The sequence below is a fragment of the Blennius ocellaris genome (assembly GCF_963422515.1).
Source record: "Blennius ocellaris genome assembly, chromosome: 5".
In the NCBI taxonomy this organism is placed as follows: Eukaryota; Metazoa; Chordata; class Actinopteri; order Blenniiformes; family Blenniidae; genus Blennius; species Blennius ocellaris.
Window position 1 is genome coordinate 15,061,205 of NC_137654.1, and position 26,946 is coordinate 15,088,150.

The 26,946-nt window shown below is 41.7% G+C and overlaps 1 protein-coding gene across 1 annotated transcript in view; it reads right to left on the bottom strand.

Moving 5' to 3' along the window:
- LOC308130004 (forkhead box protein J3-like) overlaps positions 1-19,997 on the bottom strand; it is a gene marked incomplete at its 3' end in the record, with an annotated part of 65,388 nt that extends 45,391 nt beyond the window's left edge. Inside the window, exons 1-4 of the mRNA XM_080496172.1 lie at positions 19,737-19,997; positions 18,601-18,756; positions 11,230-11,353; positions 10,431-10,923 (exon numbers count right to left, since the gene is read on the bottom strand). Coding sequence (XP_080352298.1) covers positions 10,431-10,808 — 378 coding nt within the window. The 5' untranslated portion in view covers positions 10,809-10,923; positions 11,230-11,353; positions 18,601-18,756; positions 19,737-19,997. The remainder of the gene's footprint in view (positions 1-10,430; positions 10,924-11,229; positions 11,354-18,600; positions 18,757-19,736) is intronic.
- Positions 19,998-26,946: the final 6,949 nt, after the last annotated feature.

Below are 26,946 nucleotides of genomic sequence, written 5' to 3' on the forward strand. Positions count from 1 at the left end.
ATTTTATAGTGTTGCAAGCGGGATGAATCCGGTGCAAGTTTTCTGTGGAACATCCTCCCGTCCTTCCTGTGTCACATTAGCGGGATTACTAATCATACAACTTATTTAGAAAGACAAATCCTTTCAGCTGTAATTTTAATATAGTGTTTCAAAAATAACTGAGACCAAACTAGGTCACGGTGGCACACTTCCTGTTGCTGGTTGTGTCAAGCGGAGGGCTGTGGTGAAGTGACAGCTTCTGTCAGCGGCTTTCCGGCAGAGGAGGTGAGTGAGCAGGCGGGAGGAAGGAGAACGAGCAGGAAGAAGGGCACTGGTTATACTTTGCATCCCAAAAAATGTTTGACAGCCGCCTCTTTTTTTTTTCCTTCTCTCTCTCTCTCTCCTCACTCTTTCTTGAGGAAATGAAGGCCATGCTTGGACTGAATCATGAACTTATTAATTAGGTGAGCCGTCTTGTGCTGTTCTGGAGTGCATTCGGTTCATAACTACTGAGACGGCAGTGGATCGCCTGTGGGTATAGACAAAATCCACAGCATCCCTTCTAAATTAGAAGAAAGAAAACCACACATTTTCTCTCCACTTCCTCACAGCTGCTATCATTTCAAATATTCTGCCTTTTTTTTTTTTTTTCTCCTCCAAAAACTCTTAGCCTTTTCAGACACAGTTAAGAAGTTAAGACGCTTTATTTTTGGTCCCCTCTAACCTCTTTGTCTGATTCATATTTAATAACAGACAACCTTGTGATCATAAGGAAGTGATTGGCACCTCAGAACAGCAGCAAAAAGAGCTGTTACTGGCCTTGCTTTACAGTCACATTGCACAAAAGATTGACCTCAAAAACATCTCAGTGACTTCTACGCCCTCAACACTCGGGTACGACTTCACATTTGAAAGTTCAGTCTTTATTCTGCTACATTGTGCGCTAAAAGCTATGGATCTTCAGTGAGCTGTAAGAAACTGCATTAATATTCTGAATACAGACCTGAAGGGGATGTTGACTCAGGAAATTTCTTAGAAAAAAGAATGGAGTACAACAGAAAGACTGAACCAGACTGAATCTTGCACTGGCTTTAAATTATTAGCAGGTGCTTCATAAAAGACTGAAAGACAGAAGCCGAGCTGTAAGTAATAAAAGATGGACTGACAAGTCATGTCCTGTGACTATTTGTGTATTGCACAATGCGTCAAAACTGGAGACAAAACCATGTTTTCCTTATCTATTATACATCATTTTCCACAGACGCAATGCTCAATGAACAGAAACATAACAGGCTTAGAGTCTCTAGCATGATTTGCTCTAATGTAACCTTGAGTGAGCAGCACATTAGCGGAGCAAAGGCAGCCGCAGCAGCGACGCGTCTCAGTGTGTCCGTACAGGAGGCGTCCAGGGACAGGGTTAATCATAGGTCATCCACAATTTGGAAAGGCTAAAAAGCCCTTTTTGCACGAAAGCAAGTCATATACAGAATGTATAACTGAGGGAAACTCGATGGCAAACATTTTATCTTCCGCCTGCAGCTTGAGGCATGACAAACCTAAAACAATTTGATACCAACACTTACATTCACAGTCGAGCAATACCCCACATTTCACTGGGAAAACTATTCTGTACTCCTCCTATTATTTCTGCCCATTAGTCAAACAGGAGGCACAGACCACACAATGAATGAATTCTAGCCACTTGTTAGTTTTGACGATAACGCGAGCTGCTACATAACAATCTTGCAATGTTAGTAAACATGCAACACAACAAACCTGGATATCCATCCTATCCATGTGTTGTGTCAGTTGCTGTTCAGCTCCGTGAGTTTGCATGCAGCCAAGGTTGACATCCCTTTACGTCAGGGAACTTCATCAGTTTGGATTATGAGCCGGTATCTGTTCGCATCAGAGCTTAATTTCCACTTGTGACCACAGTGGACTGTTACTGCTGAGGAAACGTTGCTCTAACAGCTAAACTGCACGTGTTTGGCCATCGACCCTCCCTGGTTTTGTTCTTGCGTCGTCCAACTGGACAACAGCGTGCTTGAAGTCGGAAACATTTCATTGTTTTGACCTCAATTTTATCACTGGCAATGCCAGGTGAGTTATGAATTTATTTGCCGCATGTATATATAATGTTTCGCACACTTAATAATTGATAGGTATCGGGCATTTATTTGCACACCTTACGCTAACCATCTACCTGTTGTCTGAGAAAATGTTGTCACATCCCCTGCTGGCAGTGCTACACTACTTCACCTCTTTGCACATGACTTCTTCACAAAGATGCACAACACAGGCTTTAAAAGCAGGATCACTGTGCAGTTGAGAGAAACTGCCAACCCCAACACTGTTAAACCGACAAAAGAAAACATCTAGTTGCCTCGAATATTCTCTGCCATACCCTGATGTTATTTAAGGTCTGACAAAAGACAGGCTCCTGTCGGGCAGGATGCAAAACCCGTAACTAGCAAATAAGCTCATTCTGTGGTATAATTGTTGCATTCCTGAGTGTTCGGGAAACCAGCCTTAAGCCTATTATTAGCCATATGGAGAGTGCTACAGGCCTGGCTGGTTAGAGAGGGGAAACACAAAGTTGGAGGAGTGCCAAATGCTCGAGGAGATAGCAAAGAAATTCCACGCTTTTAATTAAGAATTTAATACTGAGACTGGTATTAGTGATTAGTATGTAATTAAAAGCTCTAGCAGTGTTTCGCATACAAGTATAATTAATAGCTGCATCAATGTGTGCCGCGTGTGTACGCACACACACACACACACACACACACACACACACACACACACACACACACACACACACACACACACACACACACACACACACACACACACACACACACACACACACACACACACACACACACACACACACACACACACACACACACACACACACACACACACACACACACACACACACACACAGACAGAAGGGAGTATGTGTGCAAAGTATGAAGAGAGTCAAAAAAGAATCACATAAATACTGATAATCTTAATTTAGTTTTCAATCAGTGGCTTTATATTAAAAAGAAAATAGGATGGGGGGGGGGTGCCTCTGTGCTTGGTCCTCATCAGGAATAACTGACTAACCAATTTTTTATTTCTATATAATTACATAAAACGTCACTCAGCATTGCTCGCTTAACAGGACCTTTAAAGAACAGGGTCTTCAGGTTCTGTGAAATAAAGCAGTGGCTCACACTCTTGACTCACTGAAGCAAAAAGCAGTTCATATCTGGTTGTGGAGTTTGCAAGTTCCCGTTATGCACGTGTGGATTTCCTTCCATAGTTCTAAAGCATGAGGTGAACTGGTGACTCTAAAATAGAAGGTTTGAATGTGACCTGTCCAGGGTTTATTCCGCCTGCAGTCCGCTGGGAATGGCTCCAGCACCCTGACAACATTTCAGCAGAAAAATAAAAAAAAAATTAATAAATTTGTACGAAGGAACAACCACTAATATTTTAACTTTGGCAGAAGCACTGTTGTCCTGTTGGATATTTAAAAAAAAAAAAAAAACAGATTGAGAAAATATGTTTCACAGCCTTTAAGGCTTGTCTCGTGTGAAGATATCGGTCCAATTATGAGAGTAGATGAGCCAGCTTGTTCTTAAATGTATTACCATGCAAGCTGTTGTGAAACATTTCTGGAACAATTCAGAATATTGTAGAGAAACATCCTGTGGACAACCTCATCGCATTGGACCACTCGATCATTCTGTGGTGCAGAAAAAAGCAGAAATTAGGCAGAATTTACTGCGACTTGTTTTTAATGTATCTAATCTGATGAATGAGTCATGGCTAATTTAGCCCGAATTACAATGACTTTATACTGTGCAGCAGCATTTTCACATACAAACTCAAGAGGCTTTGACCTTGAGACACACACACACACACACACACACACACACACACACACACACACACACACACACACACACACACACACACACACACACACACACACACACACACACACACACACACACACACACACACACACACACACACACACACACACACACACACACACACAAACACAAACAAAAACACATTTGAAAGACAGACTGATCCAACCAGCTCTGTGTGTTACCGAGTTTCGTATTGATGAACATAATGTCGGAGGTGAGATTCAAACAATACAGCTGTGGCATTTTCCCAGTCTCCTCTATCAGATTCTTTTGAAATGACTCTGCAACAAACAAGAGCATACGAACACACGTGTACAAAACAAGCAGCAGCAGACACACACCCTATACACGTAAAAAAGACATCCTCTTGCACACAGAGACACACAAATGCAGGATTACAGGCTGCACATGTACAGACCTTCAGACTGTTTCCAACCCGAATCACTACAAGCACAATGCAGCGGTGAAATTTGAGTTGTACTCATGAGACAAAAAAGATTCAAGAGCTTCAGTGCAGCTACAGCTACATAATGACTCCCAGCAGCCAATGACAACAGACTTCCTCCACATACATGAGTGCACTTGACACTGAGCGTCGACCTCTGCTGTGCTCAGTCGCAGAACTTCCACAGAGGAGGCAGGAAGGGATGGAAGCCAAAATAATGGCCTCGTGCTGATTCATATCAGGTGATTGTCTGTGACATGTAGTGTTCAGCCAAAGGCCAAAGGCCACTGAGGCAGTGCTGCCCTTTACAACGTCACATTAGGCCTCGCTAATTCGCAGGCAATTAGCCCGGCTGCATGGGAGGTGGCCTGAGGCCAGAGGGGTCGCAAGAGAGCAGGTTAGTCAGCACAGGCTGCAATGAGCCATTTGGTGAGAGTGCAGGTCTAGACGGCGGTTCTCAAGTGCTGAATAATGGTAAGACCTTCGCATTTCAACAACAACATAATGGCAAGAAGAGACGCTGAATAACATTTTCCATCATTACATTCAGCACGAATATATGAGGGGATAAAATCAAAACAGAGTACAGAAAACACCTTTTTTTTTTTTGTTCAACCATACTTTATAACAGTAGTGCATAATATGGAGAACAGACAGACTGATAATGAGAATAAAAGAACACATGGAAAGGACAAAAAAAAAAAAAAAAAGCCACGTCCGAGATGGCATCTTGTGTCCGAGTGCTGATTGTGCTTTCGAGGGACATAAACCATACAGAGGACCTGAGGTGCCCCAATCACACATGCAAGTCGCCACCATGGCACCATATACACCAAGACCAGAACCTGAATCCCAGTCCCCAAACCCAAGGCTGCCCACGCTCAAACACAACAAAAGCCCTTCTAGAGACAGACCAGTGACAAAACACCATCCCTCCAACAACAAACAGTCCAGATCTAATAAACTTGTTAAATGAAATAAAATGTACATTTATTGACTATTTACAATATCACCTCACAATTCTAAAGCGAAAAAAAACCCCACTATTTTCTACGAGGTAGAAAATAACATTTCAAGCATTTTCACACATTTTAAGTCAGAACAATTAAAACATGTACCAAAAAAAAAAGAGAAAGAAAGGAAAGCTAAAGAGGGGAAAAAAAAAACACCAGATGCTGAATGTGAAATATTATAGACTACATGCTCAAGGTCACTTTCTGGATTTGTAATTCTTGAGTGCATGGGGCAACCCTTGGCCAAGTGGTACCCTTAAAACAAAACTACCCAGTCCCCTCCAGATGCTGCAAGTTGTTGCCCTGCCCTCATTCATAATAGTTCCTCTTCATGTCTACTGAAAAACAAGAGAGAGCAAAATAATCGGAGAATTGACCAAATAAATACATAAATAAAAAAAATAAAAAAACACATTTACAAATGGACAAGTCCGAAACACAGAGCGAGAGAGGAACCCCGGTGTGGTCTGGTTGTCCTGCGGTGTGTTCATTTTGAGCCGTGGTGGACATGTGGGTGTGAAAAGGATGTGAGCGCGCTGCAGAGGGCATGAGAAAGTAAAGTGGTACACAGTGCAGGACACAAGGAGAACGAGAGAGGGAGAGGCTGGCAAAGATAACATAGAAGAGATAATGACGTTCCAGTGATACAAAATAAGGCTGGAATGACGCAGCCTGATGCAACGCGGTTTGCATTCCACTCCAGTTTAGCCCTGCGCTCTTAAAAACAAAACAACAACAAAAAAGAAAAGCAATGCATGCATGTTACACAAGCTGAATTCAGAGGCTTCAGCTCCATAAACAAATCGCTTATGCATGCATGTGCTATTAAATTTCTATTTCTTTTTTTTTTTTTTGGTTAGGGATTCTAAACCTCGTCCTCAGCTCCGGAGGAAGCTTCTCATCATTACTTCTCAGATGAAAAGAGATCTCCATATTCATTTTTTTTTTTTTTATTTTAGCAAAGGCACAAAAATTTCATGACCTTGGAAAGTTATATGGTTAGAAAAGCTAACGACACTGGCTTTCTGTGCACCTGAAAGTGCGTGAAGGTGCAACACATGCGGCTATCCTGCAGCGGACAGTCAGTGTGCACGTCCGTGTTCTGAAGTTGGCGAACATGTGTGTGTGTGTCTGTGCCTGTGTGTGTGTGTCTGTGTGGTTGTGTATGACTGTTTGTTGTCCTGGTTTCAACCCTGCCGTTCCTGCACTCTCACATTATCATACAGAGCAGACGGAGTGCGTGTGCTGGGTAGTAAAACTCTCCTCTGCTCTCTGACGGCCCCCTCCACCACCCCCACCACCCCGGCCCCCTCCACCCTCACATCTCATCTCCTGCTGAGCTCCCCGTGTGTAATCTGCAGACTGCACACGTACTCTGCCTACCTGAGTGGGAGTCTCTCTGCGGGTGCATGAGCCGGTATGTGTGTGCACGCATGTGAGGCAGAGGGTGAAGGAGACGGCAAACGCGGCACGCCACGTCTGAGGTATTCTCTGACATTGTTCGCCTTCAGCCGGCGCATTCAGGAAAAATTGCGCATCTCTGAGAGCGCGAGCCGGCAATGTCTGCCGAACGTGGCAGCAAGGCAACCTCTGCATCTGCATCCCACTGTGTACAGCTGACAGCAATCACCTGAACTGGAATGAACCGGACTTATGTAACTTTCCATGTGAAGGCCGCGGCTGGTATAAACCGAGCCCCACCATGTTCGGCTGGGTCATCCAGGAAGCAATCTTTGTTCAACTGAAATGGAACTTCCTTATGGAATCTTGTGTTACTCCACAGACTTTTGAAATATCAGCTCAAGGCAGGCCAATAGCTGTGGAATACCACCCCCCCCCCCCCCCCCCCAAAAAAAAAACCCTCCTAAACAATAAATGATCCAATACTTGTGACATTTTCGGAAGAAAAAAAAAAAAAACATAAACCTAGTAAGCTTATGATATGAACATGTTAGCGTTGCATCTTTCCAGTCCAAATGAAATGTTCAAACATTGCTATAATGACAAATGATTGAAGCAATATTACTGTGCATCTCACAACAAACTGCACTAGCGTCATGGACAAATGCCAGGACGTGTGAAAGGAACACCAGAACGCCATCAGCATAGCGCCATAATGACGCTACTAGAATGCACACACACGCACACGCACACACACACACACACACACACACACACACACACACACACACACACACACACACACACACACACACACACACACACACACACACACACACACACACACACACACACACAAATCAATGAATCTCGCAGTATAATTATGGGATACTAAAACATCCTGGCACTCAAATACAACCAGCAGGAAAATGCAGCCTTGAGCTGCAATGATAGAAAGCCCGAATGGTCTCAGTAACCCTTATCGCTTTCTCCGAACAGAAAAACTAATTGATTGAATCCTACATTGAAGTAAGGAGCTCTGCCAACACAACCTGGCTCGTATCATAACCTTTTTGTCTCAGTTTCTGGCATGCATCTTCGTTCAGGGAACGGTGTGTTGAAGATTATAGACGGGGAACAAACACAGGTTGGTGAGAGGGAAGGAGGAAAAGAAGAGAGGAGTGAGTGACTAAGAGAGTGAAGGAGAAGGGGGGGGGTTCAGTGGAGTGCAAGTGCTTGGGAGATGAAGATAGAAAGTGAAAGAGAGAAATAATGAGAGAAGAAGAAAAAAATATTCCTGCTCTCAGAGAGATGAATTGGTTGATAGTTTGCAGACAGCCTTTTTCAGAGTGTCAGTGGAAGGACTATATCCATCCCCTTCTTCACTAATAAGGCAGAAAATCCCCAAGACACAACCGCAGGGATCTATTCATTTGTCTCCAATAACACAGCCACCTTTCTGCTCATATTAGCCAGGATTTGCATAGCTACATTTGCATAAGGATTTAATAATGTCATCTGAATGAGACGAAATGCATCTGTCAATCATTCATGGTTCACTAAAAGGCTTCTGTGGTGTGCGCGGCAACTGCTGGATTGGGTTTGTGTATATCTGAGCATGAGCAATAAGAGCTCCATAGGATGTGATCAAATTTTTACCCAGCATCAAGTCTGCTTGGGGATTTATTTCAAACCTTCATTAAATTTAGGTTTAGTTTTAAAAATGGATACATAATAGACATACACAAAAAAAAAAACTCCAACTCCCTTGTGATTGGTATAGTAAATATACATGAATAAAACCAAAATATGTAGCAGACAAGGCCTTATCAAACACTGACCCATTCAAAACACAAGAAACTTGCATTTTCAGAGTCCACATAATATTCTCTAACTGCGTTATGTTTGGTATTATTATGTCACCAGATTAAACTGCCATTCGATATGCAAATGAAATTCTTAATGTATTGGCTTGTATTTCTACTTCAGCTTAGTTTAAATACAACAATATAATAAGCTATATACCCAGATGATCAGAGCTGGGATATGTCATGGCATATTTCAATCAACAAGAATACTAGACGTCGGTAGACAGACACCGCTCACACATGTTAAACAGTAACGTTTAAAACCAGTGAAAATTTAGTTTTTATTTTCCTCTTGGAAAGTTTCTTTTTTTTATTTTTAACTTTGCAGATACGAGCCTTCTTCTCCAGACTTTTTATGCGCTCACACCTCCTCCACAGAGTCATCTCATAATGCAGAAGGATGGAAGCGGCAGGACAACAAGGCCAACCACCAGACGAGACCGTGTTGTACTATACAGATGTAACGAGTTTAGGAAAACAACCTCCTGAGTGAGAACCACCCACTGCTGGAAAAGATTACCTGCTAAATTAAGAGAAGGTACTGAATACTTAACATTAAAACTTAAAGTTAATATGTAGTTTGAACAAAGGCAAACTTCTCATTGGCAGTGGCCTGATACTTTTAGTGGTTGCATAACTGTAGTGTCTAGTATTGTGAAAATTAGCTTCTTGGCTTGCTCAGTAGACATTTGCATTTAAAAGGAACAAAAACTCTTGTGGAATGTTTAATGGTAAGTGAACAAATGAATGAATAAACATCACTAGACAGAATGACCATCGGATCGGTCTGTTTAACCTGAGACTATTTTAAGTGATTCGAAACATTTCTGACAAAGAGACTGCAAAATCTTTCACAAGAAACCTTTGTTCTCAAAAAAGTTACTTGTCACACATCAAGGAATTCACATTTGATTAGTTTTCATCTCTCTTCTATAACAGAGTTGCGCTGCTCTGGAGCCAATCCCAGCCAACTAACGGCGATTTACGAATGCATTAACCAAAGGAAAGATAATCATGCAAACTCAAACCCGGAAGAATTTTTACACCTCAGACCTTTTCTTATGCAGATTAGCACCATGAAAGGAAACACTTCCAATTGTAATATTTTCAATAGTTTGACATTTTTTCTGCAATAATTTTATTACTGGAAATCCCAAGTGAGGTGGCCAATTATTGATGTCGCTTGCTCACTTGATGGATGACTCCGTCTTTCACACAGTGGCTCTCGCTGTCTCTTTGCATGCCAAAACAGCATTTAACAAATAATTACTTAAATAATTAAAGACTGAAGGTGAATCTCGCTTCTGCTGCTTCTGGGGTCCATTCAATGGATCATGCAATCTGTATGCACGATTTGGCACAGGTTTGAATGTGGATGCCCTTCATGAAGCAACCTGAGCACGAAGTAAAAATTTGCACTTTGCTCAGTCGTGCCTTGTTGGCAGAGGGATTGAAACCAGAAAACGGTTGGCGACCTGTTTGCTTCCCTCAAGTTGAGGCTCCCCACCTCTGCCCATTGAGTGTAAACTGAATTTCACATCATCATCGGTAAAAGACGCAAACAAGCTACTCGTTGTTTGCACAGTTCATCTTAAAGTGCAATACATACGCTTTGACACATCAAGTGTTATCCGTTCTTACCAATACTCAAGAAAATCCACCTTAAAGAAACAATCAGCTTGCAACCTCTATGCGTTTCTCTTTGTTGTTTTTCTACCAAACAAAGTCAGTTACAGTGAACAGATCAGCAATAGTCTGCATCGTGTGACAAGTGTTTCATGCCGGGCCTTACCTTCCAGCCACTGCCTGCCTCTCTGTAGTAGGGAAAGTTGTCACAGATCCACTGGTAGATCTCGCTGAGGGTCATCCGTTTCCGTGGTGAGCCATTGATGGCAAAGGTGATCAGGCTGGCGTAGCTGTAGGGAGGTTTACCGTCTCTGTGCTGTGCAGCTTCCTCCTGATCAAGTGTGGTTCCTGGTTCCAAGTGCATGATTTTCTTGCCAGGCCCGTGTCCGTGATGGTGCGTGTGTTGGTGGTGGTGGTGATGGTGGTGCCCGGGGTGGTGCCCGTGATGGTGGTGTCCCGCGTCAGCTTTTTGGATGGCTGTCCTCATGCTGAGCTGAGGAAGCCAGTCCATTGACGTGAGGCTGCTCTCCAGCTCAGAGGTCATAGTGCTTGTTTGGTTGTGAGGTCGAAAGGGAAGGTGCGAGGCTCGGCGACGTGGCGTGCGGAGGATCTCCTGTTGGCTCACTGAATGGGTTCTGTGCAGCAGTCTTGGCTCAAGCCTGGAAAAGCAGGAGGTTTGTTTACTATGCCTATTCATCTCCTTCAGCTGGAGCAGAAAGCAGACTTGGCGAAGACGCACAGATGTTATCTCGCACATCATTTTCCACATAAAGCGCATCTACGTTTAACGGAAAACTAAATATTTTGGCATGCTTGTCACTAGTTGTTAACACGAGAAATAAATACAACTTGTATTGTGAACAATGACGGATAAAAAAATAAAACTTTCCTCAAGGATTTTAATTCCATTAATGAAACATTGTGAAGCTAAGCGTAACGGGAGCAAAGCAAATGAAGTGTCTTACTCTTCTTATTCCTTTCCATCTTTCTTTGGGCCAGAACATCTGGGGAAGACACCGAGGTGAAAGGTAGAGTCCTTCCCTTGTGCATGTTCACAAGTTCTTCATTTAGCCACTGCAATGGCTGCTGCTGCAACATACAAACACAAAACCACACAAGACGGTGAGCTCGCTCTGCCAGACAGCCTTCATAAGATATTAATATCGCACAACCGTTCAACTGGCCTCGGCATCTGTCCAACCCGATTAAAACTCTTCTCTCTTTCTCTCTCTGTGCTCTGTCTATCTGGATTGCCTCGCACTCTCATTCCCTCCAAAGTGGAAATGGCAATTGGATCTGCGGAGTGACTAAAAGCTGGGGAATTGTTTTCACAAGTGCCTGCCAAATGGGGGGAACAGCTCGGGAGGAATTCCAACCCTCTAGAGGAGCTGAGAGGCTCGTCCCCCTTTCCCTCTCCGTCTACCCTGCCACGCGCACGCAGAGACGCACGCCGAGTTCTCACTCTCCCGACTCTCGACGTGCCTCACTCTCCTGTCAAGTACTTGCCCACCCTACTTCCACCTCTTCAGCATCTCAGATCGCTGTCATACAGACACAAACAATGGGGGGGGGGGGGGGGGGGGGGGGGGGGGGGGGGGGGGGGGAACTCCAGCAACATTTCATTTTGGGAGCTATTTTTAGAGCAGCACTGAACCTACAAATACATGTCCTGTGTTAAGTAGTGTAGGTACTCTTCTTTTTTCTTTTTCCTTCGGGTAGAGAGGACGTTGACAAACAGTTTTAGCATGATTCAGGACAAAACAATGGATTGGTACACGGAAGAGAAATTACTCACCAATTGTTCTGTACTTCAGTCAGTAACAGAACATTCGTAGATTTGTCACTACTGGACTGAGAATGTCATGTAACTGTTACTCATCACAGGAGTGAAGATGTTGCATTCAGACCACGTGCTGATTCAACAAAGAAAACCGTCTCGTTTGATGCTTGCTACTTTTGGAAAATAAATGCCCTACATTTTTTTTTTTTTTTTTTTTTTTTTAAACACAGGTACACAGCAGTAGAGATGGGTACAGAGCGGGCCAGTGTCAGTGAACAATAGTTGGACTGATTCAAACCCCCAAAGATATATAAATCCAGCACTGAACCTTTATCAGCATCCCATGCAATAACCTTCATATGTCCTTGAACAACAAAGAGCCAACAAGCCCACGCATTCTCCATTCATGCACGCTGTGTATCATCAAGGTGGAAGAACTTCAATGAGCAAGCCTACCAAGACGAACACAAACCCCTCCGTCTCTCCTTCCGCTGATCCCCCCAGAGAGGCCAATACAGAGGGATGAAAAAGAAGAAGGGAAATACCCCACTCCTGCAAAAACCTTGCTTAATTACAAGTAATGGGGGGGGGGGGTTCATGTTTAGCTGCAGACTCATCAAGCCAAACAAACTAAGTTGTGGGACAACAGGAGGGGAAGAGGAACAGAGAGAAGAGGTATGCCCGATGAAGCCTCGTGCACAACGCCACCCACATTCCCTGCTCAAGGCCCCTGTCACTGTGGGAGAATCCATAGCCAACCCCCCCCAACAACCTTTTTCCAAATCCCAGGAAGCCATCTTAATTAGTGCACCTTATTCTCCCCGCATTTTTCCTGCTGAAGGGAAGGTAGCATTGCTAGCTGTAGTGGTGGTGGGTAGGTGGAAAAGGGGGGTGGTGACACAGAAGACACACAACAAGTGCTTATTTTCCCCTCATTAAAAGGAGGCTGAAGCTGCAAATCAGCCTGCCACAAGCCCCGACCTGCTGCGCTGCCGTCGTTGTTGTTGTCGGGAAGTTTGGGAGCGTGGGCTGGCTGCGCGGCGGCACGGTGAAGCTTTGCACCGCTAGCCTGGCGAGGTGTTGGGATGATGAGTAATAGAGGAGAGCAGAGAGGGAAGAGGAGGAGCATGACTTGGCTGCTGGGGAGAGGGGCCCTGCTGGGTGGGTAGACGCAACCAATTACCTAGTCGACTCAGTCAACTGGTCCCACAGTGACGGAGCTAACCTCGGCACTGTGCCTTTTGTTTCTGATATCTGCTGTGTTTCACATCAGCCTCAGAGGACTGCCTGGTATCTGGAGGGGGAAAAAAAGATCACTGCGGAGAAGACAGCTTACAGTACATCTCTGCTTATCCCGGGGCTATACGTTTTCTATGGAAATACATTGTACTGTAAAGACTGCTGAGAGGCTAGTGACTCATAGTTCAACATAATGGTGACTTGTTCATGTTAGGTATGATTATCTGAATGCATTCTAAATATATGCAGAATAACCCTCAGTGAGAGAAATTAAGTAATCTCTCTAACAAACAAAAAATATCACATATAATTGTACTTTATTATACCTTCTCTATAAAAGATATAGTCATATATTGTTGCAGGAAAAGCTAGTTGATACTGGTAGTTACATATATATTCTGACATTATCAACCTTACAATATACTGTATTAGAAAATGAAGTTTGATAACCAACTATTAGTTTTTACAGTTATCAGGTTTTTAGTTTTTTTTCCAAAGCTGTTAATAGCCTTCAGCACACATTCATGAAATCATTGAACTGAATACAATTACATCTTAAAAGTCAATGCATAATAATGGACAATTCATTTACTTTAACTTTAGTGGAGCATTTAAAACAATTAAAACAGCATTTGTGATGTTTTGTTTTTTTTAATTGTTTATTAAACCAGACCCTAACAGCACACTACTCCACCAGTTCCTGGCGCGGGGTCCATGGTTCCCCAGGGGGCAGATCATGGCCTTGCTCAAGGTTTTTGCCAGCTCATGGGTTGTAAAATTAAATTTCCACGTCAGAGAAAATCATCACGAGACACGTTTAAGGATCTAAAGGTGACCTGAGAAGTTACCCTTTGTTTAGTTTTTGGTAGGTCGTTTTGTTGTTTTTTTTGGTGTGTCTGCAATGTTTTTTGATTTGCCAAAACATTGCAGTGAAGCCAAATATGGAAAATGATACAACCAGAATTTGTCAGAGGGGGTTTCAGGAAAATACAACTTGAACCTGCTGCTTCAATGCACCTCTTTAAGTAAGCTTTTACCTGACTGACAAGAATGGTTGAAACAATGAAACAATTTGAAGAAGCAGTTTTCTCTAACTGTAGCAAACAGCCTACATTTACATTAACCGATACATGATTATCTGCATACTTAGTAATAAAAATGGAAATACACATCCAATTATGTGGCAGCTCAGAAAACTATTCCTGAGGGAGAATTTCAGAAGAAAGATACTTGCCAATCATTGGCAGTAATGTGAGCAGCCAATTCCTGGCTGCACTAGTCAACAACCCAAAATCCAACTTTGTGTCACTGTTCAGGGAACATCTGAAACTTCAGAGATGAGGTACGTTTCAAAGGGCTGCAGCTGAATGAGGAATAAAGGTGATGAAAGATGGATATTCTGGCAGATGAACATACAGAAAAGCAGTGTTTGATTAAATAGTTTGAGTAGTTTTAGTTTGAAAGAGCGTAGGAACATACGTTTTCAGCGGTAGATGTTTTGGCTAATGTTGGAAGACATTCAAATTATAGCAGAGTTTATGATTTTGCTTGAGAGAGAGGGGGGGGAGCACATTAAATTGAACTTTCTGAACTTGACAGTTCTGAAATATTAGCTGGCACTTATAGAAGAGATTATAAATGTTAGGTTGGAAAAAAAAAAAAAAAAAAAAAAGGAAGGACACGATTTTGGAAGTTTGTGAGCAAGAAATCTTGTTCCTCCGCAGAATTTAAATACATCACTCTCTGCTCAGTGGATGGAGCTTTTATGACTGGGAACATTGTCCCTTTAAAAGAGTTGAGGGCATGTGTGTGATTGAATGTATTCACCCATTAGACTTTGTAGCTGTGATGCACTCACTCAGCTGTATGCATCACTAACAGCTAACAGTCCCCCGCTGCTAGCAGGCTTTTAGACGGAGAGAGGCTTTACAGTTCTGCATTTTAATAGAGAACTTTGAATGGAGTGACGGGGGATGGGTGAGAGGGGGGGGGGGGGGGGGGGGGGGGGCAAAGGAAAGAGGCATCAAAATATTTTCAGAGGAAAATGAAGTAATGACAAAATACCCACCCGGAGCGCACAGAGCAGAGGGGGTTTCTGGAAAGGACTGCCTTGGCAAGGGTAAGGCTAATGTGTCAAAAGAAAGTCTGTAGGCATACTGAGCGCTGTCATGTCTAGAAGTGTGGGCCATTCAAAAGGAGGAGGAAAAGGTCCAAAAAGCAGTATTGAATGTCTTAATTACTTTCAGCTTCAGTACAAAAAAAACATATCCCTGAAAAGGCTCAATTATAGGATATCAAGGCAAATCAGCTGCCCTCGTAGTGGCTGTTTGCTTGTCTCTCAATAGAGATGGGTTAAGCAATTATCGTTTGATACGTTTACTTATTTCTAAACAAGACCTTGACAGACACCATTTAAAAGTGAGATACATTGGTGGCCTTAAACAGAGTGGTCAGGCATAGTAATGTTTGAAAGAAAGGATGCCAAAGGGGGAAGAGGGAAGAAAAAAAAAAAAAATCACAGAGCACGATAATGTATCAATGACAGACCAAAGCTTTACATCACGATTTGTGGACACTGCTGCTTGGCTGGTGTCAAAGAAGTCAATCCAGGGGCACCGCGCCTGAAACACAGCGCACTGATTCACACCATTTTTCTCAAGTCTGAAAGAGAATCTGATTGAAAGAAAGCATGGAAATCAGTGGGTTCCACTGAATCCCTCAAGGCCTGGAGTAAAATATTTAAGTCGCTAAGCCCACACAGAACATAACACCTGAAAACATCTGCCGAGGTAGAGGGAGTTGGCAACCCAGAAGACTTACTACTACCAACGAGGAAAAAGCTATCAGAATTCGAGATTCTGACAACGGCGAAGTTAAAAAGGCATATTTTGTCATAAATAAAACATAGGAGTGCAGCATTTCGGCAAACTCCCTCAACGAAAGGTCCCAAGAGAGAGAAGGGATGCTGTTTGTGAACTCATGCTTTGCACAGTAAAGGGGGGGGGGGGGGGGGGGGGCTATAGCACTGCGTCACCGCGACTCAAACTACATTCCCATATCCAGCCCTATTCAGCGAGGACTAGTCCTCTTTAAAAATTCATTAATTTACAGCAAAAATAGATTAAAGGGCCCAACTGCACCAACCTAAAAAGTTTGGCTTGTGAATAGCATTAATAATGGAAGTGAGCATCCAAAACCTAGAGGCCCTGGCTCGCAGGCATGGCTTAGGTTTTGTTGCGCTTTATAATGGAGAGTAATTTACATTTTTTAGAAGTATTACAGCTTTTTGATGCTTGTTTATAATTGCATTGTTTTACATGCAAATTGGCCAACAATTGTTATTCATTAAAACATAACCAGCACAGTATGGCACGATGAGCTGGTGTAAGACACGAGCTCCACGCCTGGTTCACAGAGGAAGCTTTGCTCTAAACTCGTGTCGCTGGCAGCGCAGCTGTTGAGTTCAATCCAAATGACAGCCCTTTAAAAGTGATCATCCCCTATCTTATCTTTTACATCTTCCTTTTTTTCGAATCACAGCAATGCTTTACTAACAGAATCAAAGGGGATTTTGACAAGATAAAAGGATTTGCTGCATTTGAATTCAAATTACATGTACTTTCCTGGGGACAGGACAAAAAAAAATAAAAAATCACAGTGACTGGGAGCACTCAGAGAACTTAAAGCTACTTAAAAAGAGGGAAAGTCTGCTGTAATGTGTTGTCAAATTCATTGCATCCCCACCCCGATTACAGTGCGGTCCACAGTGGCACAGTATATAGAAAAATCAATGCCTGATCTCATGCTGTCTGTGTATAAATTAGCATGATCAAACCCGCTCACGTACAGGTCTTTAGGTCTAATACGTGCGCATTTCAATAATCGCAACTGATTATTGATCTGACCCAAGGTAATTAAAAAGACCTTCATGACCCTGTAACAGTGATATGACCTGATAATTGCAGAGACAGATTAGGGGCTGTCCAGGTGAAGCGATTGAGACCAAGCAAGGCAGTTAACCAACGACTCCTCCACCAATATTCATGATTAAAGGTATAAGACAGCTTCCAGGCATGCATCTGCTCAAAAGAAAAGTGTGGGTGTCTGCTTGCTAAAAGCATATTGTTATTTATTAAGTTTTTCATTAAGCAAATACATCTTCCCAAGGTTACACACTGCCATGGCTCTCCATAATGGCAGCAGTATAAAAAAAAGGTGCATGTTTATTGTTTACAGGCACCAATGCTGCAGTTAAGACAGACAAAGCATCTACTGCTCAGCATGTCAAAGAGATTGGATTTTACTCACGAGCTGCAAAAGAAAAATAAAGACTTCTGAATGATACATGTTAACGGTGATCACGCTGAGATTTTCAATAAACCAGGCTCGGTGTGAACGCAGCACCAGCCAGCGGGATGTTGGGATTGTGTTTCAATCCCATATGTACTTTGACACCATTTTTCTTAAAATTAAAACACACACACACACACACACACACACACACACACACACACACACACATACACACACACACACACTGTCACACTAATGCGCGATTTCTTTACAAACATCAGCTTCCCAACAAAACACATTTTCACCACAAATTGTGGGAACTTCAGTGTGTCAACTTCATCGGGTTTTAATTGCGCTGCAAGTCACTCTTGGCAGGCACTGAGAAGAAAGACTGGCTGCCCAACGTTACTTGTGAAGTCACGCAAAAAAGAATATATTACAGGCCATAATCAATATGCAGAGAGACAACATGAGATTTTGACAGCCATGACTGATTCAAAAACTGGCATGAGTTCATCTTTATCAAAGCAGCTGAAAATGCATGGAGTGTATCCACAAATAACCCTTAATTCAACTTTCAAAAAGTCATTACCACACTCGTTGCTTTAGCGTTGCATTTGCTGACATTGACGATAATTACAACGACCTTTCCGATGATAAAACACGAATCAGTAAAACATTATGAGGGTTCCTTCTCTTCACGTTTCATAAGATTCTGCATAACGTTTTAATGAGGCATTTAGGGGTCTATGAGTGATCTACTGAGAAAGTCTACAATGGCAATCAGCAGTGAGTGTGGCAGCTGTTCAGCAATTAAAAAGCCAAATTACCCTCAATCAACACCATTTACAAGCACAAGTAAATCTCAGAGCAAATAATGATGAGAGAAATCTGTTCAGACAGCTCTCATCTTGATAGGAATTAGAGACGCATCCAAATCAGGAGCAGGGTGTTCTCTCAAACGCTTTCTCAGTCTGTCGCACAAAAAAAAAAAAAAAAAAAAACAGCACACAGGCATACACACCTCGCCTTGTCTATGTACTTTTGGTGGGATGAAGGATTGGCCGGCTGTCCACGCTGCAGTATGATGAAAAGATAACGACTCCTTACAGCGGAAGACTTTCACCTTTCATGGTCAGGTCTTCAGGAAAGGAGGCCACGCTGATCCACTCGGGGCAGCCTGTGGAAAAGAAATGCACAGTGGATGAGCACAAAAGCAGCATCGCATCCAAGTCAGGCTTGCAAACAAAAAAGAAAATGAGAGTGACATGCACGCTCCGTCAACAAACCGTCAAGAAACAATATGTATCGTTACGCTGTGCGTCAACGAGACTGTTGAACAAGAGACTTTAATAAGCTTTAAAGTAGTGATACCGACACTGGATGTGGAAAACGGGTAATATCAACTCTAAAGACACGCTTCACACTGAACAGCAGTGGAAATAAATGTCTGTATTTGGCCCGATTCTGAAAGTTTACTACTGTTTAATCCTTCCACGGGACTAAAACTTGACATATTTAAATGGTGAGTGCAGGCCGAAGCAGAATGCATGTAAACACAGCATATACCTGTGCAGGGTACATGGAGGACAATTGCAAAAAATAATAATAATAATAATAATTAAAATAAAATAAAACCACATGTCACCAAGCAAAACTTCATTGAACGTTCCAAATTTCTGATTCCTGAATATTCTTCCATCTGTTTTTTTTTTTTTACTTTCCTTTCCAAAGTGACAACAATCAACCCATCTGCAATGACAACGTCTTGTAAAATGTGCACAACTTTAGAAGAAAATTGTTTACCTTTAAACGACTAAATCGCCTTAAAAGTGGCTCATCTCGTGTATACGCTCGTTGTGTCCGCGGTATACGTTTGCCTCCGGTACAATTTAGCACTTGGATAATTGTTTTATTCAGCGGTACTAATGCTGGCAGCATGTCACCTCTTCGTCCCGCTGCGTAAAAGGCTGTGGAACGGTAAACTTACAGACTTTATAGAGGCAGAGCAGACAAATGACTACAGTGTCTGCATGCATGCATATTGTGACAGACAGCGAACTTGTCATGGATTGCCATTTGGGGAAGGGGGGTTGGGAAGGAAAACCTTTTAAACAGCATAAATAATCTCAAACCCAATGCATTGACATTACTACTCACCGTCGTGAATATGAGCCGGCTCAGGTTTTTTTTTTTTTTTTGTACTCTTGCTTCAGAAGCTCCAGACGTCTGTTGGAAAAAAAGAGAAAAATTCCCCCCTCGAAGACAAAAGCTCCGGCGGTGTGTGTTGCGCTGCGAGCCCGGCGAGTGCACGGAGCTGTGCGGGCGTCACGCTGACCGCTGCCGTGGTCACTCCACTGTCATGACGGGGAGGGGGGCGGAGGACTCACTAGACCCGCTATCCACGTCCGCCGCACGGAGATCCCGGCTCCTCTGCGCTCCGCTCCGCTCCGCTCGGCTCTGGCTGGCTGCTGCTGCTGCCGCCGAACCACCGGAACTACTTCCAACGCCAGCCGGAGCACGTTGAAGATGAATTCATGCACCACAATGGGGGAAAAAATGAAATCACATCCCATTTAACTAGTTCCCGGTTTGAGTGTTCACGAGAGTCTGCAGCAGCGCGCCTATCGTCACAATTATGATTGCAATGAATGTCAAAATAAAAATTGAATTATTATTATTGTTGTTATTATTATTGTTGTTGTTGTTGTTATCATAATTGTTGTTGTTGTTGTTGTTACTTACCGTGGTGTCAGAAAATTCCAGGTACTGAAAGACAAGGCACCATGCTTCAGTACTAATATGTACACATTGTTCCACAAAGTGCTATATAGTTGTTGGTTGTTGGGTTTTTTTTTAATGCCACCAACCAAACTGCGTACCTGTTGTTTTATTTGGGGAAATTGAAGGTATATATCCTATCTCTCATAATGAAGGTTGACCTGTCTGATGAAACGCTCATGTGAAGGCACAGCGCACCCACCTGGAGCTGATTTCACTCACTGTGCAATGATTGCGAAGTGTGTTTTGGAGCTGATATGCATAATTGTAAGAATCGTTACTTCTTACGTTACTTTTGCTTGTGAATTGAATGTTTTGTTTGTAAATATTGAACGTTGACGAATATTTTGAGGGACACACATGTCCTTCCTCAGCTCTGCTACAGATGACATAATAGATATTAACCATCAAAGTTCTCTGTGTGGCCAGTAGGGGATGTTGCCTATTTCTGCCACATGTAAATAATTAGACTTTTCTGCTTGTATGCTAATCTGCTTCCACGACCTTTATCACTGTGGATTACAATCTAACGACAGAAAGTCACACAGTAAGTTTCACGTAGGAATTTTTAATAACAAATTAGAGAATGAAATAGGTTTATAGTAGGTGTGTGAATGATTATCGATCACTATGATTGACATTAATGAAGGGCCCCAAATATCATGTTTTGCTTACGGACCCTTGAAGGCTTGGGTCGGCCCTGCATCACATACTACATGTGCAATTAAATCTGATTGAAGATAACAACATGTTGGAGGCTGTAGATGCCACAGTACATGTGAAGCGTTATCTCTCGCTAACAGTGAAGGGATTTTTAATGGTGTGACAGTCAGTTAGACAGAAGACCTAGAGGGAGGGAGACAATCAAAACTTAAACCCATACTAACACAGAGGCCACTTTAAATGTTTTACTTAGCGAGTGTACAAGTCCCCTGCTCCATAGTGCCTCACTGAGGCCTCAGCATGCTGGATGGTGATAACCTCATCACAGAGCATAAGTCTGTGCAGGACCGTCTGTAAGCCATAGGCAGTGCTCTTAGACGTCACCTTACTGCCGTGAGTGAAGTCGAGTTAAATCAGAATGAAAAGAATATGATGAACACAATACAACTGGCTTGCTTTTTTTGTGTGTGAAGGTGTCAGCTTTTTTCAGTCAGTGTACATTATCCGCAGCTGTCGATGGGCTTTTACCCATCTTCGTTGTGTTGAATAGCAAATCTAAAACTCATTAGAACACATAAATAACAGCGTAAAAAGGTAACATCAATACAAAGTGGATAATAAACCACTTAAATGATTACACTTCTAATGATCAATTCCAGACAAAAACTTGCAGAGACATTTGAGAATCTGAACAAGACATTTGCAGAGCGTGAACACTATAGCTTAACCTTGCAGTGCTGTGCTTTACTGATAGTGATTCATTAATTTAAAAGAAATATTCAGTACAACTTGTGGCACGATTCGCCACAGCAGTCCTTGTTTTCCACGTCGAGCCTCAAGAAAATGAGAAAATGAATTGCCGACTCCTGATAGAGCATGTCATTTGTAAACAAAATTCATGTCTAATATACTGTAAACAACTTTCAAATGATTCCATGAGAAAAATAACTCCCAATGAATTAAATAGTCACTAAAAATTGAATAAAAGAAATGGATTCCAGAAGTCATGGAGGAGTCTGGTTCTGGCCAACTTGTCTGTTCCAAAACATTTTGAGGGTAACATTAATCTCCACCATGATAGTTAGGAAAACATGTTTTACTTTTTGTTATATCACTTGCGACAGGTTTGTCTGCACTCAGAACTCAAGAACAGGATTTATTCTGACATTGAACTCGGTGATGAGCGATCACTGCTGTTGGCTCGTGGTTCCAAACTTGCAGGCTGACTGAGCCTTTCTGTATGAAGTTTGTATGTTCTTCATGCGCTTGTGTGGCTTTTCTCAGGATACTTTGATTCCCCCAAAGAGATACTTGTCATGTACAATGATTACTTCAAACTGCCTGTCTGTGATTGTCCATCTGCGTAGTTTAGTATTTATTTCAAGCATTTTCACCAAACAAAACAATACATTTACACAGCTGAAATAAAAAAGAGGGAAAAATGCAAAAAAACTTAATTGTTACTTGAATGAAAATACTTACGTTTTCTGGCTCTTTCTATGTTATAAAAGGTTTGAAGGACAAGGTGGAAGAAAATGTTTTATATGTGACTATTGGGTGTCTAATCGTATATCACCCATATTTATATTGCATAAGAACATATAAAGTTATTAATCGTTTCATGTATGTGGTCTCTATATATTATATTATATTATATTATATTATATTATATTATATTATATTATATTATATTATATTATATTGTATTGTATTGTATTGTATTGTATTGTATTGTATTGTATTGTATTATATTATATTATGTTATATTATACATATCCATTGTATAATATAATGTACACACTCCTGTAATACCTTACATATAAAATATTGCTACACATATAATGTAACTGCAACCAAAAGAGATCAACAGAGGTGGAATAGAAGTTAGAGATGTGGGTTTAGGATGGTTTCCATGCATTAATAATAATGTATACTTTCAGACAAAGACATCTGACGACTGATGCTATTCTAGTTCATCCAACTTCTTTATGTTGAAACTGTTAGTTTATGCATGGTGAGAATTAAAACTGGATATGTGCAGGTTTTGTATGTGTCCCCCCTTCCTTCCACGTCAAGTTAAGTGAGGATGAGGGAAGAGTACAATGTGTCGCAATGTTTTACCAAGTATGTATTCAATCTTATCCCATGTTACAACTGATAGTGATACTTTCACCTATATATGATGTATTTGTTGCGTTTAACTTAGCGTAATTTCTGTTACTATTCCAAGGAATTTGACATCAGATAGTTTTTGGAGTTCTACTTATTATAGTTTTCTGTTTGATTTACTTGAACATTGTGCAGCTGGGTATTTGTGCACTCTGTGTTTGCAACCTGCCCAGAGTGCCGCCTGCTTGTTGTCATGTCTGAGTTGGGATGGTCACCTGGCCAATAAGATAAATAAATTGTTGACTATATGAATATTATACATGCAATAATGTCTGAAAACTGCCAAATCATGAAGACTGAGTAGTCTGATATGTTGTGCCAATACGGTTGTGACTGGGAATCCTGATATCTGTTAATGACGGTAAAACTTTCACAAAATGACGTCCTCTGCTGAGGAGTTTAACCTTCAATGTGCATGAGAAATCAATTTGGGATGACGAAGATTGATGTGATTTCAGGATTTTAATAAGATATCTGAACTTATTTTTGGAAAAGAAAAAAAAAGTCATTTATTTGGGGGCTTAAATGTTCATCTCTCTAAAATACCAATATCCTGATCTAAAAATGATAATGTGGAACTTCACGTTTGATAATTGCTTTAAAATATAATATATTGGCAAAAGTATTAGCACGCCTGCTTTCACATGTGAACTTGAACATTCTTAAACCATAGGATTGAATACGATGTTGGGTCAACCTTTGCAGCTTTAGCAGCTTCAACTCTTCTAGGAAGGCGACACTGTTATCATTGTCTGATGATGTGGGACGAGGTTGGAGTTCCAGACTCTGCAGACCTTTCAGAGTTCCTTTCACAAACTCTCGAATGACAACCCCACACCATAACCCCTTCTCCACAAAATGTTACACTTGGTACAACACAGCCAGACAAGTACCGTTCCCCTGTCAAGCACCAAGCCCAGGCTCGTCAATCATCAGATTGGCAGACGGAGACGCCTGATTTGTCAATCTGGAGAACATGTCTCCCCTGTTCTGGAGTCCAGTGGCGGTGTGCTTTACACCACTGCATGCAAAGCTTTGCAGTGCAACTTGGTGATGTAAGGCTTGGATGAGCTGCTCGGCCACGGACACACTTCATGAAACTCTCTGCGCACTGTTCTTCTGCTAGTCTGAAGATCACTTGAAGTTTGGAGGTCTGTAGTTATTGACTCAGAAGAAAGTTGGTATACTATGTGCCTCAGCATGCGTTCACCCCGTTCTCATTTTATATATATATATATTTATTTATTTATTTTTATTTGTATTTATTTTTTTGTATTTATTAAAAAAAAAAAAGTATTAATTAATTAATTAATGTATTTATTTTTGTGGCCTACCACTTCATGGCTGAGTTGCTGTTGCTCCCAATCTCTTCCGCTGAGTTTCAGTACAGTTGATTGTGGAATATTTAGTAGGAAGGAAATGTCATGGCTGAACTTATTACACAGGTGGTATCCTATCCCTGTGCTAGACTGGAATTCACTGAGCCCCTGAGAGAGCAACCCATTCTTTCACAAACATTTGTAGAGATAGTCTCCATGCCAAGGTGCTTGATTTCATACACCTGAAGCCATTGGAGAGCTGAGCAAATAGATTTGGCAATGTAGCGTATATTCTCTTTAATTAATCCAGCACGAATAATATAATTCCTATCTGACCTTCAAGCGACATGTCCAACTTGAAACTATGCCTTTCTATGTGCGAGCTTGACGATGTGACGTTCAGGAGCGGTTTTTAAACAACTCAGTGCTGCACTCCTCTGGACGGTGGGGTTGATTGCATGGGCTCATGAAACATGTCATGGAACTCGAGGCTTGTGAACAGAAGCACATTTACATATATATGAATTTAAAATGTTGCCCTCAGGTAGACAGCACATATCACCAGTGGCAAGAATACAAATTCAGAAGAAATGCCTACTTTCGAGTCCTGTAAAGGCAACCAACGTATGGTCTCATGGATGGTTTATCCGAGTGATGCTTCAGCCTGTGCTGCAACAAACTGATGTGGAATTTATTTTCTCAATTATGTTTTTTTTTCTTTGTTTTATTTTTTTGTGTGTGTGTGTGTGTGTGTATTTTATTTCCCCTTGCATGTGTATTGAAAACTACAAATGATACATTTGTTTGAAGAAAGAAAAACAGACAGATAGACAGATAGACAGATAGACAGATAGACAGACAGACAAGACAGTTAATGAATAAAAACATGAAGACAAGGTAGGTTGGATGTCTTTTCTGGACAAACTGGTGTAGTCTGTTAGCTCAACACCAGAGGTCTCTCTTGTCCACGAGAATGTGTGTTACCATGGGTGATGGATGACTTTTCTTTTTTCTTTTTTTTACATTTCATTGTATGTGGCAATTTCAGACTATTTTTCTGCAAACTGAAGTTCCTGTTTAATCTAACCCTGACTACGTAGTTTTCCATCGTAATTTTATATTGCAATAGACAACAAAACATTATTTGTTAGCCTAATCAAGACAAATACAAAACTCAATAGTATATCTTTAGTGTATGGCTGATTGTTTACTTTGAAATTGTTTATAATTATTGAACTTGTCTGTTTATGTGATGCTACTTATACAAAAACTCACATTTCATGGCTAATGTACAATTTCCTACACAATCCTTCCAGTTCTGGAACCACGTGTGTCTCGATTGTGCAACCGCGTTTTGTCGCGAGGCGTGGAACACTTTGCGTTTCTTCAAGGAACCTAACCAGAGTCGTCGCGACTTCACACAGGATTGTGCTGATTTCCATACCCGACATGATAAATGAGCTGGGAGGTCGGTGTTGCAGCAGAAAACCCACGTCTGCTGTGTACTGCACGGCGCGCGTCGTGCGTAAAGAGGAATGTGTCTGCTCCAGCGCCTCCCGCCCACTTTGTAATGATCGGGCACCACTGCTGGCTCTACCCGGTTTGATCCTGTTGGCTCTCCGACGTTGCAGTGCGTTATGCTCAGGGAATGCTAAAAGAAGCAGACAAGAAAACAGAACCCACCGTATTCCCTTTTAGGGAGGAACATTGTTTTTCAATCGCACGATGAGCTGAGACGAATTTCTTTATATTTTGGTTCATTTTACCCATCGAGCAATATATGTATATATATATATATATATATATAACTCATATATACATGAGCAGAATAATGAGACAAGTGCAAATTAACACATAATTTAATCTCTGTGTGCTAAAACTTCACTCATGGCATTAGTTATTAACGCGTTCATTTTGTGTTTGGCACAAAATGGGCATATCGAGTAGCAGTGGGCTGATGCAACAACTCCACAATGATCATCATGCCACTTCTTTTCTGAGTTAAAGGGAGGTACGCGTCATTTACTGCTGGCTCTCTGAGAATCACGTTTTATCTCGAGATAAGAGGCGCTTGCGCAACAGATGAGCGCAGCGTTTAACATCCCTGCAGTTTCCAATGCTGCCCAGACACTGCATCAAAATATTTGGCTTTATACTCACATCGGTACATAAATTGTATTGGATAATATTTTGTTTCACTGATATTTCCAACTAAATATTGTTATTTTTTTGTTTTGGTTTTTTTTTAGATATTGGGCTAATAACATCACAGAAAATGAAAGGGACATTATGACTCATTGATAAGCTGTTTTCAAGTCAAGTAGAAGCAAACCAGTGTGATGTTTCCTTGACGTAGTCACAAGGATGGCTGAAAAACTTAAACAGATGCATCTGTTTATATTAGAATTATAGTGTAATCAATATACATCTGCATATAG